This window comes from Saccopteryx bilineata, chromosome 4 (assembly GCF_036850765.1).
Source record: "Saccopteryx bilineata isolate mSacBil1 chromosome 4, mSacBil1_pri_phased_curated, whole genome shotgun sequence".
Taxonomy (NCBI): domain Eukaryota; kingdom Metazoa; phylum Chordata; class Mammalia; order Chiroptera; family Emballonuridae; genus Saccopteryx; species Saccopteryx bilineata.
In genome coordinates, this window is record NC_089493.1 from 129,132,322 (window position 1) to 129,152,015 (window position 19,694).

The following is a 19,694-nucleotide window of genomic DNA, read 5'->3' on the forward strand; positions in this document are numbered from 1 at the left end:
CCTTGCTCGAGCCAACGACCTTGGATCCAAGCTGGTGAGCTTTGTTCAAACCAGATGAGCCCGCGCTCAAGCTGGCGACCTCGGGGTCTTGAACCTGGGTCCTCGGCATCCCAGTCTGACGCTCTATCCACTGCGCCACTGCCTGGTCAGGCAGCCACTCTGTTCTTGATTAGAGTATTTAACCCATTTATATTTAAAGGAATTGCTGATAGATATTTATTTGCTGGCATTTTTATTCATATTTTTCCTCTTATTCTTCTTAAAGAAGTCTCTTTAACATTTCTTGGGACCTGACCTGTGGTGGCACAGTGGATAAAGCAATGACTGGAAATGCTGAGGTTGCCGATTTGAACCCCCAGGATTGCCTGGTCAAGGCACATATGGAAGTTGATGCTTCCTACTCTTCCCCACCCTTCTTTCTCTCTCTCTTCTCTCCCAAATGAATAAACATTTCTTGTAATACTGATTTGATGCTGATGAACTTCTTTAGCTTTTTCTTGTCTGGGAAGCTCTTTAACTGTCCTTCCATTCTAACTGATAGCTTTGCTGGGTAATCTTGGTTGTAGGTCCTTGATTTCATCACTTTGAATAGTTTATGCCACTCTCTTCTGGCCTGACATGATTCTGTTAAGAAGCCAGCTGTCAATCTTATGGGAGCTCCCATGTAGGTAATGAACTGTCTTTCTCTTGCTGCTTTTAAGATTCTCTCTTTCTCTTTAACCTTTGTCATTTTACTTATGATGAGTCTTAGTGTGGGCCTCTTTGGGTTTGTCTTGTTTGGGACTGTCTGTGCTTCCTGGACTTGTATATTTCCATCACCAGTTTAGAGAAATTTTTTATTATTATTTCTTCAAATAGGTTTTCAACCACTTGCTCTCTCTTCTCCTTCTGGCACCCCTATGATCAGGCAGATTAAGGTCAGTTGAGGCCCAGGGTACAGAAGAAAATATTGGGTCCCTTGTCGGGAGCCGATCCACTAATGCTGGCTAACTAGGTCACAGCAGAAGAAGATCCACAACTGCTGGTTGACAAAGTCACAGCAAAAGAAGATAGAGTCACCGCAGTAAGACCAACAGCTGCGGGTTGACAAAGTCACCGCAAAGGATAGGCACAACGATACTCCCCCCTTTAATCTTTTGAATTAATCTGGCCTTATATTCCCCCCTTTTGTGGGAGTGTGCTATTATTTGTAGCACAGGGATAATAGTACTGTGCTTTCCCTGTAGATTTGTAGTAATTTCTTTGGAAATGAGACAGAAGGTGTAAGTTGCACAGAAAAGCCTGTAAGCCCCTTGAACTGGGCTCATAAACATAAGAGGCTGGCCATGATATCCCTCATAAAGGGTTAAGTTTGTAGAAAAACTTCTTCTTATTAATCATGTTAGAAAGAATAAAGTTAGAACTTAACTAGTGTATGAATATAGTAAATGAATAAAGTTTAACTAGACATTAGAATCTTAGGTAAAGTGTAGTGGAGTGGCCTGTTGCGTGGCCTTGGATAGGAGTGCAGCTGGCTAGTAAAGAATGTTTTGTTAAAAGACTTGTTTTGTCACTGAAGGCAGTTGCTGGGCTTTTCTCAGTAAAACATTCTCATGAGATTTTTGTATTTTCTAAGAATAGGAGAGGTATGTGGTGGGATTCATAGCAGCAGTAGCAACTAATGCCTTCTGATATTATGTTGCTACTAGCTATCTTGCAGGTGCACTCTATGTATCTTTAAGTAAAAATTACTCTTTATACTATGTCAGTTTCTTAATAGCAAGCCTTTTGTAGTCTTGTGAGAAAAGAATTAGGACACTACATGAACTCAAGGCTATTTGCCTGAGCAAGCGGTGGTCCTCTGCTAGTCCTTGATGATTTCGTCTGCTATCTCTTTCTGTGCCCTTGACTCACAACAAGAGTAAAATAGAGTTATTAATTAGTACTAATCTTTTAGAAGTTTGTACCAATATTATTATTACTATTGTATAACTGTACTTTGAATAACTTACCACCTGACTTGTAGCTTATAGATATGAATTAACTGTTATCTAGAAACATGTAACCATAGTGAAACAAAATACCATGTGACTGTAACTCAGTGTGTATGCATAAAAAGTAATGTTAGACCAGCCATTGAGAGAGATGCCTGGCAGTAAATGCTAACCAGAGAATAAAGAATTCGGCTCTCTCACTCGATTTCGCCGACGCCGTCTCCTCCTGTGGGACCCCTGGATCCTCCCCCCGGGGCTGGACCCCGGCATTCCCTTAAAAAAAAGAGAGTAAAATAAAAATACATGTTAACCATGTTTTTAAATAAATAAAAAATATTATGTATCATTAATGTTAAAATTGCACATATGAAACCAAACTTGGTGTCATTAGAAAAAAGTGTAAAATTGAGGTTTTGTGGGGCCCTTCAGACGTCGGGTTCCAGGGCATGCACCCAGTGTGCTGGCCGTTAAATCCACCTCTGCCTATGATGCGAATGTTAGTACACTTGATATTGTCCCAGAGGCCCCTTAAACTATATTCATTTTGAGAGGGGGTTCTTCTTTCTTTTTGCTGCTCTGATCGGGTGATTTCTGCTATCCTATCTTCTAAATCACTGCTTTGACTTCCTGTCTCTTTATTGATGTTCTCACTGAGATCATTGATCATCCTTATAACCAGTGTTTTGAACTTTGCATCTGGTAGATTGCTTGTCTCCATTTTGTTTGGGTTTTTTTTTCTGGTGTTTCATTCTGTTTCTTCATTTGGAACATATTTGCTTGTAGTGTCACTTTGGCTGCCTCCTTGTGTTTATTTCTATGTATTAGGTACAACTGCTACATCTCCCAGTCTTGGTAGAGTGGCCTTATGTAGTAGGTGTCCTGTGGGGCCCAGTAGCATAGTCTCCCTAGTTGTGTGAGCTGGGTGCTCCAAGTGTGTCCCTTGTGTGGGTTGTGTGTGCCCTTCTATTGTTGAATCTTGACTGCTGTTCCCATATCAGTGTCAGGGGTTGGCTGTGAAGACTGGCTTGTTCACAGTGGAGGAGCTGTTGTGCAGGAGCTGACCCTACAGAGCAGGATTGCCTTTGCAGGTCTCTTTTGCTGGCTGAATCTGCCTTTTGTGCCATTTGTTGAGGTGATTGGGTTGTGTGGTCTAAAGATGGCTACCGGGTGTGTTGGTTCTGGGCCCTTTTGAAAGGTGCAGGCCACGGTCAACTGCTGACTGTGCCCTGCCTGGGGCCACCTAGTATGTGCTACAAAGCAGTCTTCGGATGGTTGCCACCTGTGCTAAGCTTGGAGGTGCCTGGGAGATGCTAAGCTGGGAAACGAGGCTGTCTGTCCCTAGTGCTGACTTGTAGGCACTTAGCAAGAGATATGGGGTATACCAAGGCCAGATGTTGTTTATACAGGGATTGTGAACCTTGGAGAGATTTTAGGAAAGTTTCAAGCATGAGCCAAGACAGGCTGGTGGTATGGAAAAGCCACTGGAAGTGGCTTGGGTAGGTCTTTAACCCTTTGAGTAGTACGAACATTATTGTACTTCCTGACCATCCAGAGTACAATTGATTTATTTTAAAAATGTGTAAGGCAACACTAAAAAAAGACAGATGTATGTTCTTCTTGTTTCCATAAATTGGTTATCAAACAAACATGATTTTAAATTAATAAAACCATAAATGGAACTAATTTCATTTTTTGAAAAAAACTCACTTCCAGGGGTCAGCAAGCATGAAAAAAACTCACTACTCAAAGGGTTAAGTTGGCCAGGACAGGTCTCAGAATCACCAGCGTGGGGTGAGTGGTATTAGCTGGGTTCATGGAAACTCAGATATGATGCTGGCCTGCCAGCTCCATGTGGGAGGGCTCAGCAAAGGAACAAAGCACCACTGTCTGGGAGTAACCTGCCCCTTCAGTGCTCATCATGATGTCAGACACTTCAGTTCTTCCCCATATGTCTCTGGCACCTTTCAAGCTGCTGCCCCACTGCTGGAGCTCAGAGGGAGTGAGTCCAAGTAAGTCCATACATGGGACCTTTAAGAGGATCACCTGAGACTTCAGCAGCCTCTGTCTCAATCAATCATAATTCCTGATGATTTTTACAGCCAGAAGTTGTGGGGAGTTATCTTCTTGGCACTGGAACCCTGGGCTGGGGGGCTTGGTGTGAGGCTGGGACCCCTTGCTCCTCAGGGAGGAACCTCAGCAGCTGAGATAGTCCTCCTGATTTTTATCCACCACATGTGGGTTTGAGGCCAGCCCATTCTGGCTTTCACCCCTCCAACCAGTTTCCCCATGGCTTCTTTATCTCCTTAGTTATAGGACGTTTGAACAGGCAGACTTCAGTCATTCTCAGTGTTGGTTGTTCTGTAGTTCAGTTGTAATTTGATGTGGTCATAGGAAGACACTACTACGGATTTTACATACCTACTATCTTGACAAAGCTCAACCCACTTTTTATGACTTTGGATTTTTTTTTATTTATTCAATAAACATTTATAAGTGCCTATTGAATGTAACTTTTATTTTTTTTGTATTTTTTCTGAAGTTGGAAACGAGGAGGCAGTCAGACAGACTTCCGCATGCGCCCAACCAGGATCCACCCGGCATTCCCACCAGGAGGCGGTGCTCTGCCCATCTGGGGTGTCGCTTTGTTGCAACCAGAGCCATTCTAGCACTTGAGGCAGAGGCCACAGAGCCATCCTCAGTGCCTGGGCCAACTTTGCTCCAATGGAGCCTTGGCTGAGGGAGGGGAAGAGAGAGACAGAGAGGAAGGAGGGGGGGAGGGGTGGAGAAGCAGATGGGTGCCTCTCTGTGTGCCCCGGCTGGGAATTGAACCCAGGACTCCTGCACGCCAGGCCGATGCTCTACCACTGAGCCAATTGGCCAGGGCCTGTAACTTTTATTTTTATTGAGATATAATTAACAAACATATTATATTAACTTCAGGTCTATAACATAATGCTTTGAAATTTTATACATTGTAAAGTGATCACCATGAGAAGTGTAGTTAACATCTGTCACCTTACATAGTTAACAAATATTTTTTCTTGTGATAACTTTTAAGATCTATTCTCTTAGCAACTTTCAAATATGCAATACAGTATTATTAACTATAGTTATCATGATGTACATTATATCCTCATGGCTATTTCTTAACTATAAGGTTGTACCTTTTCACCCTTCACACATTTGAATGTCATATTTGAGCTAGGAGATATAAGGCGTGCTGTGTGGTCCTTATTCTCAAAGCCTTGCAGACTAGCCAGCTGCACAGGACAGTGTGGTAGGCGCTGTGACAACAGTGGGCACAAGATGTGGGGACAGATGGGGTCAGTTCACACATCTTAATATAAGGAGTCTTCTTAGCCAAGGTCATGACAGGGCTAAAATTTTATTTCTCTTTAATATATGAAAATACTTAAGAAATAGATGAATCGACTGTCCTAGTGAGAGTCTTTTTTTTTTTAATTATAATTTTATTTTTTTAATGGGGCGACATCAATAAATCAGGTTACATATATTCAAAGATCAACAAGTCCAGGTTATCTTGTCTTTCAATTATGTTGCAAACCCATCACCCAAAGTCAGATTGTCCTCTGTCACCTTCTATCTAGTTTTCTTTGTGCCCCTCCCCCTCCCCCTTTCCCTCTCCCTTTCCCCCCTCCCCCCCCCCCCCAACCACCACACTCTTATCATGTCTCTTAGTTTCACTTTTATGTCCCACCTACGTATGGAATAATGCAGTTCCTGGTTTGCCGGAGTCCAGCCCCGGGGGGGGGGGGGGGGGGAGATCCAGGGGTCCCACAGGAGGAGACTGCGTAGGCGAAAATGGAGTGAGAGAGCCGAATTCTTTTCTTTCTCTTTATTCTCCGGTTAGCATTTACTGCCAGGCATCTCTACCAAATGCTAGTATAGCTCCCTTTTTATACACGCACACCGAGTTACAATCACATGGTGTTAGTTATTACTTTTGTTTCACTATGTTTGCATGTTTCCGGATAACAGTTAATTTACATCTATGAGTCACAAATCAGGTAGCAAATCATTCAAAATACAAAATAACTTGAATAGCGATAACAACATCAGTAAAAGCTTTTAGAGTATTAGTTCTAAAAGGCTTGCCTCTAAAGAAATTAACATAACATCAAGAATAGCTTTCACCCAAAGATATGCAGAGTGCACTTGCAAGATAGCCCAGCAGCAACACAAGACATTCCATGGATTTCCCTACATTTTTAAATCTCATGAGAACATCTCATTGAGAAAGCCTAGCAATTGCCTTTAGTCAAAAGACAATTCTCTTAGTAAAACATTCTTTTCTTGCTGACTACGCTCTCATTCTAGGCCACACAATGGGCCATCCTACTATACCTTACCTAAGATACTATTGTCTAATCAAATATTACTTATTTATTATATTTAAACACTAGTTAAGTTCTGACTCTATTCTTCTCAGAATATACCACTATTTGCAGATCAAAGAAGCAGGAAGGAATGTTTCTCTACTTATCACATGAAAAGGCTAGGGAGGAAAAAATGTTAAGTGAAGGCCAAAGGGTGCTCTGTGCACAGCCATTGCCTCCTAACCATTCACAAGTCACAATCTATTCTTTTTTTGTTTGTTTGTTTTTTTTTTTTTATATTTTATTTATTAATTTTTAGAGAGAGAGGAGAGAGAGAGAAGGGGAGGGAGGAGCAGGAAGCATCAACTCCCATATGTGCCTTGACCGGGCAAGCCCAAGGTTTCGAACCGGCAACCTCAGTGTTCCAGGTCGATGCTTTATCCCACTGCGCCACCACAGGTCAGGCCACAATCTATTCTTTTTAACATGATTAAGAAGGAATTCTCCTACAGACTTAACCCTTTACGAGGGATATCATAGCCAGCCTCTTATGTCTATGAGCCCAGTTCAAGGGGCTTGCAGGCTTTTCTGTGGAACTTACACCCTCTGTCTCATTTCCAAAGAAATCACTACGAATCTACAGGGAAAGCATGGTATTATTATCCCTGTGCCACAAATAATAGCACACACCCAGAAAAGGGGGGATATAAGGCCAGATTAATTCAAAAAGTCAAAGGGGGGGAGTATCGTTGTGCCTATCCTTTGTGGTGACTTTGTCACCCCACAGCCATTGGTCTTCACTGCAGTGACTTTGTCACTCTGCAGCCATTGGTCTTCTCTGCTGTGACTTTGTCAATCAGCAGTTTTTGATCTTCTTCTGCTGTGACCTTGTCAGCCAGCAGTTGTGGGTCTTCTTCTGCTGTGACCTTGTCAGCCAGCAGTTGTGGGTCTTCTCCTGCTGTGACCTTGTCAGCCAGCAGTTGTGGATCGGCTCCCGACACTGGTTTTTTCTGATTTACTTATTTCACTTCATATAATGTTATCAAGATCCCACCATTTTGCTGTAAATGATCCGATGTCATCATTTCTTATGGCTGAGTAGTATTCCATAGTGTATATGTGCCACATCTTCTTTATCCAGTCGTCTATTGACGGGCTTTTTGGTTGTTTCCATGTCCTGGTCCCTAGTGAGAGTCTTTAACACAGATCTCTAAATAGCAAACAGTAGAGCAGACAAAAATCAGTAAGGACATAGAAAGTGAAACAAAATAATGGGCATTCTTGATGTAATCGATGTGTGTAGAACCCTGTACCCAAGAATGATTAAATATACATTCTCGTCAAGTACATGTATTGAATATTTGTTGGCCTAAGTGGTGCTTAAAGGAAATTGTGTTGTTTTACAAGCATAGTAGAAAATATAAAATACTGAAAATCAGTGATTTAAACTTATCTCTCAAAAAGAATAATAACAACAAATTGGCTCTAAGGAAAACAGAAGGGAAGAAATAGAGAAGAAATCAATGAATTAGAAAGCACATACATATAAGGAAAAATCAACAAAGCCAAAATTTGATACTTTGAAAAGATGAATAAAGTTGATGAACCCTTACTAAGTCTGATTTTTTAAAAATACATAAAATATATTAATTAAAAGGGGGGTATCACTATAGAGCCTACAAACATTTTAGAGATAAGAGGATATTTTAAATATCTTTACATCATAACAATTGATCATTTGGATGGAATGCACAAATTTCTTGAAAAATACAACTTAACCAATGCCAACAGAAGGAATAAGAAATTTAAGTAAAACAATGTCAGTTAAGGAAACTGATTCTATTATTTAAAGGTTCCACCTAAAGAAAACCTCAAACCCTCTAACTTACCTGGTGAATTCCTCAGACATATAAGAAAGGAACAACGCCAGTCTTCCACAGGCCCTTCCAGGCAACAGAGAAAGAGGGCATAATTCCTCTTTTTATATGGAATTGGAAGAATAATTTAAAAGGGAGAAAAATAACAGACCAGTCTTATTGATCTTTCTTATGGATGTAAAAATCTTTAATGTAATTTAGCAAATTGAGTGCCTGAAAAAAGATAATTTGTTACAACACAGTAGGTTATTTCATGTATGTGAGGGTAACTTGAAAATCAATGCATTTCACCACGCCGATGGAAAATAGAAAAATTATAAGATCATTTTGATAGATACCAACTTTTTTGCTTAGCAGAAAAGGCCCCTTTCAACAGATCGACCCCATGTCTCTGGCCTCTTCTTGCTTTGCCTTGTGTGCACACACACCTTCAGAAGCTGAGCCTGTCTTTCTATAGAAGGGTGATGTGCTGCCTCGTCCTGAACTCATGCGACACTCTGGCCGCTGCACCTCAGACTGCCGGGGCGGACAGCATGCGAGCCAGATCAGTATGACTGGGGAAACGGTGTCAGACATGCACTTTCATTGCTCAGCGGACACGCACGACACAGAAACACAGATCTTGCTCTTGTGGAGTGTGCTGGAAACAATGTGGGTAGAGTGGCAGACACACCCATCGACATTGCGGTGTGTGCGCTCCCTGATGCTGGGTCAACACAGACTGTTAGCCCTGGGCGCCCCCTGACACTGCTTATCATTCTCTGCTGATCATCGCTCTGTCCTGGACATGACTTCTTGGTACTGATGTCTGTTCTTTTGTCTGATGATGATTTGGTGTGCCCTGGAGTCCTTTGCCTCTTTCCTTCCTACCTTGTTCTATGTTCCCATCCATTTCTGCACACAGCACTTCCACAGACTGTGACAAACTCCCATCAGTTCACGACGGCTTCTTATGGCATTGACTTTTCACTGGATGGGGGACCAGTGTCCTGAGCACAAGAGGAAAAGGTCCCCGGGTGACTCTGAAGCATTCTCCCCTTGCAGAGCCTGTGCCTGTTTTAACTCCAGCCCAACACCCAGCCACAGGGGGAGCACAAGGTGGGCAGCGAGGGCTGCAGTAGTGGCAGGCATAGCATTTTGCTGGGAGCACAGAGCAAGCCACAGAACTAAGTCAGGGAGGGCTGCATGGAGGAGCCCGTAGGTGAGCGGAACTGGATTCAGCTGATGGGTAAGCCTTACAGGAGGTTCAAGGAAGTGGATTTTCAAAAATAGAAGATCAGGCCCTGGCCGGTTGGCTCAGCGGTAGAGCGTCGGCCTAGCGTGCGGAGGACCCGGGTTCGATTCCCGGCCAGGGCACATAGGAGAAGCGCCCATTTGCTTCTCCACCCCTCCGCCGCGCTTTCCTCTCTGTCTCTCTCTTCCCCTCCCGCAGCCAAGGCTCCAATGGAGCAAAGATGGCCCGGGCGCTGGGCATGGCTCTGTGGCCTCTGCCTCAGGCGCTAGAGTGGCTCTGGTCGCAATATGGCGATGCCCAGGATGGGCAGAGCATCGCCCCCTGGTGGGCGTGCCGGGTGGATCCCGGTCGGGCGCATGCGGGAGTCTGTCTGACTGTCTCTCCCTGTTTCCAGCTTCAGAAAAATGAAAAAAAAATAAAATAAAAATAGAAGATCAGTTATTAAAATCTAGGAATATATGAATAACAAGTGGCTAGGTGCAGACCTCTTTACTAAAGCCCATGACAGAATGAAAGAGCTCTTTCTGAATCCTGGACACAATCCTGATTAGTATACATCAAATAAAAGCAAGATGTTCTGCATCATTGGACAGGCTACCCTGCTCCCAAGAAATGATGCTGGCATGCTACGCTGTTAATTAATTTTAATAAAGAGTTTCATTCTTTAGTTCCATTACTCGACCAAACTTGGAGCATCTTCTAGGGTTAAACACTATAATAGATGCTCTATCTACACAGTAGCTAGAAGAACAGACACAGCCCGGCCTGCATGAGGCTTATAGTCCAAAGTCAGTCATCACTATGCACACACAGGCAGTTGCTATGGGAAGGAAAAGCCCGGTGCTGCGGGAAGGAGCAGCAGAGCGACCCAGTGGAGACTGGAGGTAAGATGAACAATGATTAGAGGCTAACAGAGCAAAAATGTCAGGGGTCAGGGGGGACAGAAGAGAGGTATGAAGTCTAGGACAAAACGGTGTGGACAGCCTGATGGAGAGGAGCCGTAAAGTAGCTCAAATAGGAGATGCTGTCAAGGTGACGGGCCACAGCTGTCCTGTGAGGCCGCCGCACAGGGTCTTCAGCAGAGGGGCTGCTGGGGCTGACCCAGTGGGGTTTGCTAAACTCTGTGATGGCTACTGGGGACTCACAGGGTAATAGGACACATTCCAGAACCTGCCTCCCCCTGCCTCAGAACCCTTCTCGTTTTAATCAGGTAGGAAGACCTGTACCTCCTTACAGTAGAGTGAGGTAAGCACAACAGACCCTGAGGGAGCATAGGCTTCCAGGAGGCAGTGGGTGAGATAAAGCTTGGCTGTAAAAGGTGAGTGAGAAAGGAAGGCATTTCAGGGATGAGCTGTACAATAAAATCAGGGTGTGAGGAGCATGCAGTGTTTGCAGAAGTGCAGGGCATTCAGGTGGCTCCAGCGTAGTTCAGGATGGCTCTGATATCTTTGTATGAGACTTGAAGGAAATAATCACTCATGAAGGGCTGAAGCCAAATGTGAGAGAGTTCCATGCATTGAGGACTTCGTACTTCATCCTGTGGGTGTTTCTTTTGGCGGGTGGGGATGGGATGGGGTGCGGAGGAGATGGTGGGATGACTGCATTGAAAGGAGTAACTGCATCAGATTTTTGTTTTACAAAGACCCCTCTGGCAGTAGCATAGCTAGAGTAAGAAACTGGGCCTGGAGGAAGGGGGTTGTTAGGGAGACATAGAAGCAGTTCGGGGGCAAGGCCTGGCCACTGATGTGGCAGGGATATGTTAAGTGCAGAAAAGGATCAGATAAAGAAGCTGTGTGAGGGGATTGGTAGGTGTTGGGGATGGCGAGGAGACAGGAGTTGAGCATGATACCAGGTGGACCACTGGGTGACCTGGCTGGGGTGTGTCATAGCCAGTCACTGAGGCTGTGACATGCAGCAGTGGTGGCATGTGTGGGAGAAGTACTGCCATGTTCCAGGCGGGCAAGTCTACATGGAGAGACCTGTGGAACCGCCCAGGCAACCCAAACGAAACTAGATGCAGGGAGAGGTTAAGATCAGGCCAAGGCCAAGAGCAGATTGTTTCTTTTCCTTTTTAATTTATTTTATTTTAGAATAGTTTTAGATTTACAGAGAAGTGGTAAAGATAGTACACAGTTTCCATACACTTGGCATATCCTAGGTCCCCCCCACCCACCCCTACCCCTAAGTTTGCACCGTGTTGGAACGGGTACCTTTTTCCTACAGACATCCCATATACTTGTCCAATATGCTGTGTGGTTCAAAGTAAAAACAAAACGACACACAGTAAGTAGTCTTACTCCAAATTTTATTTAAACTTTGATTTTGAAATGGAAGCAGTATAAAATATTTTTTTTCATTAACTCAGCTTCTTAGTTTGGGTAAGACTTCACTTTAATCATGAAAAATACAGTGTCCAAATTGAGACAGGGTGTGAGTTTAACATGCATACTGGATTTCAAAGACTTAGGTGAGACTCTCTTTTTTATACTATTTTATTAATAATGCTCTAAATTTTTTTTTTTTTAAAAGAGAGAGAGGGAGGGACAGACAGGAAAGGAGAGAGATGAGTGTAAGGTCAGTGGATAAGGGGGAAAGGTCAGATCCACGAACTTTGGCTAGGACCACCCACAACCAAGTGCGCCAGAAGAACGTAACTTCCCAGGAGCCCTTTGGAAAACAGCAACCATCTGCCAGCCAGTGAGATTTCACCACGTCATAGTAGCTTGACCACCTTACGGACACTTTAAATATCTCCCACATGGGTCACCATTTGCGGCTTCCCTGGCCTCCATCTTTCCTCAAGGCCAGGGAACCTCACCGGGTGGGATGCGCTCTGTACGCATAAATAAAAGTAAAGCCTTTTATTATTCCACACTTTGTGGCTCTGACCCCTTCCTTCCTTCTCGGCAGGGAAAAATACCTTACAATGAGAAGCATCAATTCTTTATTGTGGCACCTTAGTTGTTCATTGATTGCTTTCTCATATGTGCCTTGACTAGGGGGCTCCAGCAGAGCAAGTGACCCCTTGCTCAAGCCAGCAACCTTGGACTCAAGCCAGCCATCATGGGGTCATGTCTGTGATCCCACGCTCAAGCCAGCAACCCCGCACTCAAGTTGGTGAGCCCGTGCTCAAGCTGACAACCTTGGGGTCTTGAACCTGGGTTGTCAGCATCCCAGGCTATTGCTCTATCCACTGTGCTACCTCCTGGTCAGGCCTAAATTGTTTACATATTGAAATAATTTTTGCTGCATTAAGTTAAGCAAAATATTAACATTTTATCAATTTAATTTTGTTTTTAAAATGTGGCTACTAGACAATCTAAAATTACATGTGACCCACATTCTGTTTCTCCCAGATAGCGCTGATGTGGTACGTGCCTCACTTCTAGTTTTGTGGTCCCCCATCACACAGAGCCCAGACTTTGCCCAACCCACTAGTGACGCACACCTAAGTGGTCTCCAGTCTCCTGCCACAAAGATACAGACCTGCTAACCTTGTGTGAGCAGCACGTCCTCTGTGTGCAGGCCTACTTGTGCAGTGAGTCCCAGTGTTGGGGCACTGTGTTAGCAGTGCGTGTGTCATTCTAATGTTGCCAGATGGCCCTCCACGACAAAGGCACCAGCTTCCACTCCCATCAGCCGCGTCTGAGTGCTCGTTTCCCTGGGTGCCGCTGCTTTAAACTATGGCAACATGGTTTTGGGTATAGTAATAAACAAATTTTTCTCTTTGCTAATTCCAAGAGAGCTTTAAGAAGAAATCACAAATGGTTTGCGTAACTTCATTGTTTATTTATTTTAAAAAGAAAAAGAAAAGGTGACCAACTATTGATGATTAAACTCTAAGAATCAGCATTTTAAAATTGACTTTTTTTCTAATGGAAATATCAAAGAATTAACCTACACTGTTTCCCTGGGCTGTGAATTTCTATGAAGGTTTTATCATATGCAGATTTAGGAAGAGCTGTTCTGGTGGATAAGAGACATTTCCTTTTGTCTTCCAAGAGGTAGAGATTTCTTGAGTGCCTATGGCAGCCTTCCCTGGCTGGGTGGGTGACACCACGAGGCAGAACTCAGTGGGCGCACAGGGTCTGCACCCTGTCAGGGGTCGGTTCCCTGACTCATTTTACTAAATGTTCAACATGCCAGCTTAACAGGCCGCTTACTAGGGAAGTCCACTGACAATGTAATCGGAGCTCATGAGCTGCTATGATCATGAGATGATCCATTCTATTCGCTTTATGAAGAAGCTGGAGGAAAAGTTCATCCTTCCTTCGCATTTGGGATCCAGCTGTTGTTCCTCATTCGGGACTTGTGTGCCCACTACTGCCCTCTTTGCCTCTTCTGTTCATGTATTCAGGAGGAAATGAAGAACTAAACATTCAGTGTCTAAAAACAAATTGCTTCAGTTCTTCCATTCATAGGAAAATAAGATACAATGAGAAATCTCACTGTGTAGCTAGGGTTGTGTCAGATAAGTCAATGAATCAGTGTAACGGGACTCCTCAGCTTATAGGAATATAAACTCATGTTTTGGCAAATCCTAGAGGCATAGAAGAGTATTTCACAGGAAATGTGACTGTGGACATTTATCATCTTTAATAGTTTATTGTTTGTCAATATGAAAAGATTAAGATGAGGAATAAAAGGCCCATGTTGACCGTGCGGGAAGAGAACTGGGACACGGCACTCAGTGGAATGGTCACCCCGTAGCTGGTGAGGTGGTTGTCTCTGTGTGAACACCACAGAATAAACAACAGAACAGCTTCCTGCACCACAGCTGTTCTTTGCAGGTTTTTTCCTTTGTTGCTAATTTTGTTTAATTACTTTGTTTCAGGAAGGATTTTCACTCATTGGTAGCAAGAACTGGTTGAAGATTGTGAGACGCATGGATTGTCTGTTGTTTGGAACGACGATAAAGGCAAGATGCTGTTTTTAAGCAACTGTTTTTAAGAAAATGACCACACTCTTCTCACCTTCTGGGTACATATGGTCCAGGTGGGGGGAGGGTGCGGGAGCTTCTTCTCCCAGGTGAGCTGGTCCTGGAATGATACCCATGCTTAAGAAGGGTTTGCATTATGAGCAGGCAGTGAGGACTGCAGGAAGACAGCCTGGTTGGTGAGGGTGCTACCCAGGAGCCGGGCTAGGGGTTCCTTCTGGGAGAGCCAGGCGGCCAGCCTCTGTCAGCCAGGCGGCCAGCCTCTGTCTCCCAGGCATAGATGGGAAAGGTGGATGACATCAGTGTCTGTCTTGCTAGATGTCTAAAAGCTGCATATTTTTGAGTGCTTCGCTGAAAGTATCTTTCCACTTTTTTCCTCTTTAATATTAAAAATTAAATTATCACCCTGGCTGGATAGCTCCTTTGGTTAGAGCATTGTCCTGGAGCACAGAGGTTGCTGGTTTGATTCCCTGGCCGGGGCACATACAGGAACAAATCTGTGTTCCTGTTTCTCTCTCCGCCCCCCCCCCCCCTTCCTCTCTCAAATAAATAAAATAAAAATAACTAAATTCCAAAAAAAAACAACTAAATTCCCTTTTATTTGCTTTCTGCCTGTCTTACACATAGAGAAGGATCCTCACCTGGTTGGATCCCTTTCAGAAATAACCGTAGACAACCTATCTGTTAGCATTTCTGGAGAGATGGTGAAGGTCTGATTTCATAAACAGAAAGATAGAGGAGGTCTTCAGGAGTAGCTAGCAGAAGGGGCTTCGCCTGGGCTCCATGACCCTCCCAAAAGGTCCTCAGAGAAGACAGGGGTCCAGAAACTCTAATTGAAAGTCATTTTTTCCTTCAGTTACGAATGCAGGCATCAGCCACAGTTGTATTAGACCTTTGCACCGAGAATTCGTTTCCTGTTTGATCATAGTAACTTTTGACAGCTCACCTGTCATTTATGCTCAGGATGGCGGTGGCTGTGAGTCCCACTGCTAGACCTTCTTATCAAGTAGTTTAATGCGGGAGCATTACATTATTAGTTCATATATTGATATTTTAATATTATAAGAAACCATGTCAGTGTAATTAATTGGCTTCCTTTGTAATCTTATATATTTTGTATGATTGAAAACATTGTTCTAGCCTGACCAGGCGGTGGCGCAGTGGATAGAGCGTCGGACTGGGATGCGGAAGTACCCAGGTTCGAGACTCCGAGGTCGCGCGCGGGCTCATCTGGCTTGAGCAAAGAGCTCGCCAGCTTGGACCCAAGGTCGCTGGCTCCAGCGAGGGGTTACTCGGTCTGCTGAAGGCCCATGGTCAAGGCACATGTGAGAAAGCAATCAATGAACAACTAAGAAGTCGCAACGCGCAACGAGAAACTGATGATTGATGCTTCTCATCTCTCTCTGTTCCTGTCTGTCTGTCCCTGTCTATCTCTGCCTCTGTAAAAAAAAAAAAAAAAAAAAAAAAAAAAAAGAAAACATTGTTCTAAGAAGGGGTCCACTGACCTCACTGGATGGCCAAAGTGGTCTGCAGTGCCAGCTCAAAGATTCATGAATCCCGTTTTCCTTGTCTCATGCAAGGGACATGCATTCAGCATTAGCCAATAGCCAGGGATACAGCTAACTGTCAGAGGACTGGGCCCCCGGCTGGTCTTCTGAAGCCGAGTCCCAGCACTGCGTCATGCTGAGTGAATGTGTATGTAACCATGGCATATGTCTGACATTTGAGTTTAATTTTTTCCTGATTATATATTATTTAAATTTTTACCTTTTATAAAGAGTGAAATAAAAAACAACCATAATTTGACCACTCAAAAATAATCATTATATTACAAACAACAGAATGCTGCTTACCAGAGAGGTGGGGAGAGCCCGGGAAGGATGGGGAGGGTAAAGGGTGTCAAATCCACGGTAACAGGAGACTAGCCTTGGTGGTGAGCACACCGTGGAGGGTGGAGAGTGGAGGGTGCCAACGTCGTATTTTAAAGATGCACACCTGTAACTTATGTAATGTTATTACTAACCAGTGTCATCCAAATAGGGTTAATTAAAAGTAATCATTATTAACATTTTGAAGTTTTTACTAAGCATATATATCATATCAATATTCCAAAGCATGTGACAGGAAATCCAGGTAGGATGGCCCCCATATTCTGCTCCCTCGATAAGGAAAGGAATCCAGAAGCGGGCGGTGCAGAAGCATGGCCTCACCCTCACATTTGCCAAACGGCTACTGCAGCTCTGACTTTCTTCCATTCACGGAAGATCAGCTTCAACTGCTGGCTTTACGAGGAAAGCATAAATGTCTGGTGTGGTGCCCCACCTCCCACCACCCCTGGAAGACATCGCCCCGTCTCGGGGGCCAGAAGGAGCAGTGCAGTGTGATTGTCCCAATGTGCAGCCATGAGCGAAGGATGGTGTGACTTTTCCAGCCCCCGTGAATCGGCTCATGGAACGAGTAGTGTCCGCCACATGGATAGTTTGTAACTATGGGGCTGTGGTGTGCAGCTTGCTTTGTATCCTGGCCCCTTGCTATGTGACTTATATCAGAAACGTTATCCCAGGTCACTTCTCCATCTTTGGAAACATGGTTCTTCACGGCCACGTAGCATTTTATTGTTTGGATGCACCACAATTCAGTTAATGAGTTCCCAACTTACCACCATTACAGATCTGTTTTGATTTTCATGGGGATTTATTTACAGGGCTCTTGAGATAGCAGTCCTAGAAATTTGACCATTTGTTTAGCAAGTTTTCCCTCCAGGTAGATGGTCCATTTCTACAGCACTAATTCTGTGTAAGGGGCTCCTTTATCCAAGTCCTTTCCAACAGTGACACAATGTACATTTAAATCATGTTTCCAATTCAGTAGGCCAAAGTAAGCATCTTCCTTTAATTTGCATTTCTTTGGTAACTAGTGAGAATAAATATTTTTTGTGTTAACAGCATTATTTCACCTGTGAATCACCTTTCTACTGCTTTTGCCTAATTCTCCTCTTTAGAGTATTTAGATACTCTCTGTAGAGAGATTACATTATAAACATGTAGACATTACATGTTATATGGAAATATGTATTTAAGTCATCTTTGTAGTTTAAATAACTTTATATATAGTATTTATGTATATGTCATATAATCTATAGGTTAAAAACACTTAAGGTTAGGGACCTTTTGCCTGTTGGTACTATGAGTTGTGCTCTTTATCCCAGAGATGTTTCTATCTGCTTATTATTGTATTTCTTATGAATTTATTTAAATTTAGCTTCCTTACTAAACTTTTAACTCTGATAGTTTATGTTAACTTATTAATTTCTAGGAAATTTTATAATCTGCAAACAGTAATTTTATTTATTTCCGGTAGTTTGTAGTTAATACTCTCTTCACCTTATTGAATTACCTAGAGTGGTTGGCAAACTCATTAGTCAACAGAGCCAAGTATCAACAGTACAACGATTGAAATTTCTTTTGAGAGCCAAATTTTTTAAACTTAAACTATATAGGTAGGTACATTCCTTATCAAGGTAGCGCCCACATGTGGTATTTTGTGGAAGAGCCGCACTCAAGGGCCAAAGAGCCACATGTGGCTCGTGAGCCGCAGTTTGCCGACCACTGACTAGCCATTGCAGAACACTGCAGTCCTGTGTTGCAGGGCCACCCTTGACCTTTCCCTGACCTGATGGGCACAGGGATTTAGACATCAAAACATTTCTGGCTATTGATTAGAAACTCTTTACCATGTATGGGGGATACTCTTTCAGTGATAGATTATTTACTAATACTTTTATAAGGATTACATACTAAATTTTATCAAAAGCCTTTCACACCTATCAAGATATATTTTTTCCTTTGATTTATTGACTTTATTATTATTATTATTTTTGTATTTTTCTGAAGTTGGAAACGGGGTGTCAGTCAGACAGACTCCCGCATGCTCCCGACTGGGATCCACCCGGCACGCCCACCAGGGGGCGATGCTCTGCCCATCTGGGGCGCCACTCTGTTGCAACCAGGGCTATTCTAGTGCCTGAGGCAGAGGCCACAGAACCATCCTCAGCACCCGGACCAACTTTGCTCCAGTGGAGCCTTGGCTGCAGGAGGGGAAGAGAGAGACAGAGAGGAAGGAGAGGAGAGGGGTGGAGAAACAGATGGGCGCTTCTCCTGTGTGCCCTGGCTGGGAATCGAACCCAGGACTTCTGCACGCCAGGCCGACGCTCAAATGCTGAGCCAACCGGCCAGGGCCTGATTTATTGACTTTATATATTAATACTGAATCAACTGATTCCTCCTTTTGCCTTACCTGGCGAAGCGTACCTTGGAGTTTCTTGCCTTGGGTAACTTTAGTCAAGCATCTGTTATGTAACAGACAACCTTATTTAAATTGACCCACGGAAACAGTATTTTGAAACAAAATTGTCAATCCTTGAGCAGCAATGTAATAACTTAAATTTTGTGGTAACAAAGATTACATTTCCTTTCCCTCTGGCTGAAACAAGTCCTTTGTGTGTGTTCTGCCTACTTGTACTTCCTTTTGTCCAGGACTCCTGCTCACAGTGGTCCTGGGAAACTGGCGGACGCTGACACGCATGTCCGTTTCTGAAGGGACGTTTCCAAGGAGTAAAGCCAATCATTGTCCTCTTTACCTTGCCCCCAGTAACTCACTGAAGAATTCTGTGATTTCGTCTGGCCAAGGCTTTGGTCTCAAAGCAAAGGACCAAAGGGAATGCTGAGGTCGCTTCCCTGGTTAGGTCCTTGCTCTGTATCCCCCACCCCCACCCCCACCCACCCGCCGACAGCAGAGGAACTCACTGCTCCTGCTCCAATGGAGAAACCAGGGAAACTGCTCCAGCGGGGCCTCATGCTGACAGGGAGCTTCCTGCAGATCTGAGTGGTTACTCTACTCTAAAACCAGCAGGAAAGCAGTGGACTGTGAGGTCTCTGCTTGTCCCCTTAGCTCTGCTCCTGCGTGGTGCTAACTGGCGTGTCTTCCAAGCATAACAAGACAGGAACATCAGTGAGAGCTACCAGCTCAGGTGCAGCGGTCTCCGTGTGGAGATGCCCTGGGCAGCCCCAAGATCCATGTGAAGAGATCAGCACTCGCCCTTCCTTCTGTTCCCTGACCGAGTCTGTGTGAAAGCAGATGCCCTAGTAGTTATAACTTGACATTGATTTGCAGTCAAGTGACCATATAAGGCACCTCCTGTGATAACAGAAACTGAAACTATGTTTGGGGAAGTTTCTGGCTGTTTAGCATATTCTTGAAACTTTCCACTTCACAGCTAGTGAACTAAAAAGTCTTTATGACTTTTAATTATGGCACAAAAATAAATCTCATCAAGAT

At 43.9% G+C, this 19,694-nt stretch overlaps 1 protein-coding gene across 1 annotated transcript in view; it reads left to right on the plus strand.

The window, feature by feature from the left end:
• Positions 1-19,694, plus strand: part of REC114 (REC114 meiotic recombination protein) — a 109,177-nt gene that overhangs the window by 77,508 nt on the left and 11,975 nt on the right. The window contains exon 3 of the mRNA XM_066278075.1: positions 14,256-14,339. Coding sequence (XP_066134172.1) covers positions 14,256-14,339 — 84 coding nt within the window. The remainder of the gene's footprint in view (positions 1-14,255; positions 14,340-19,694) is intronic.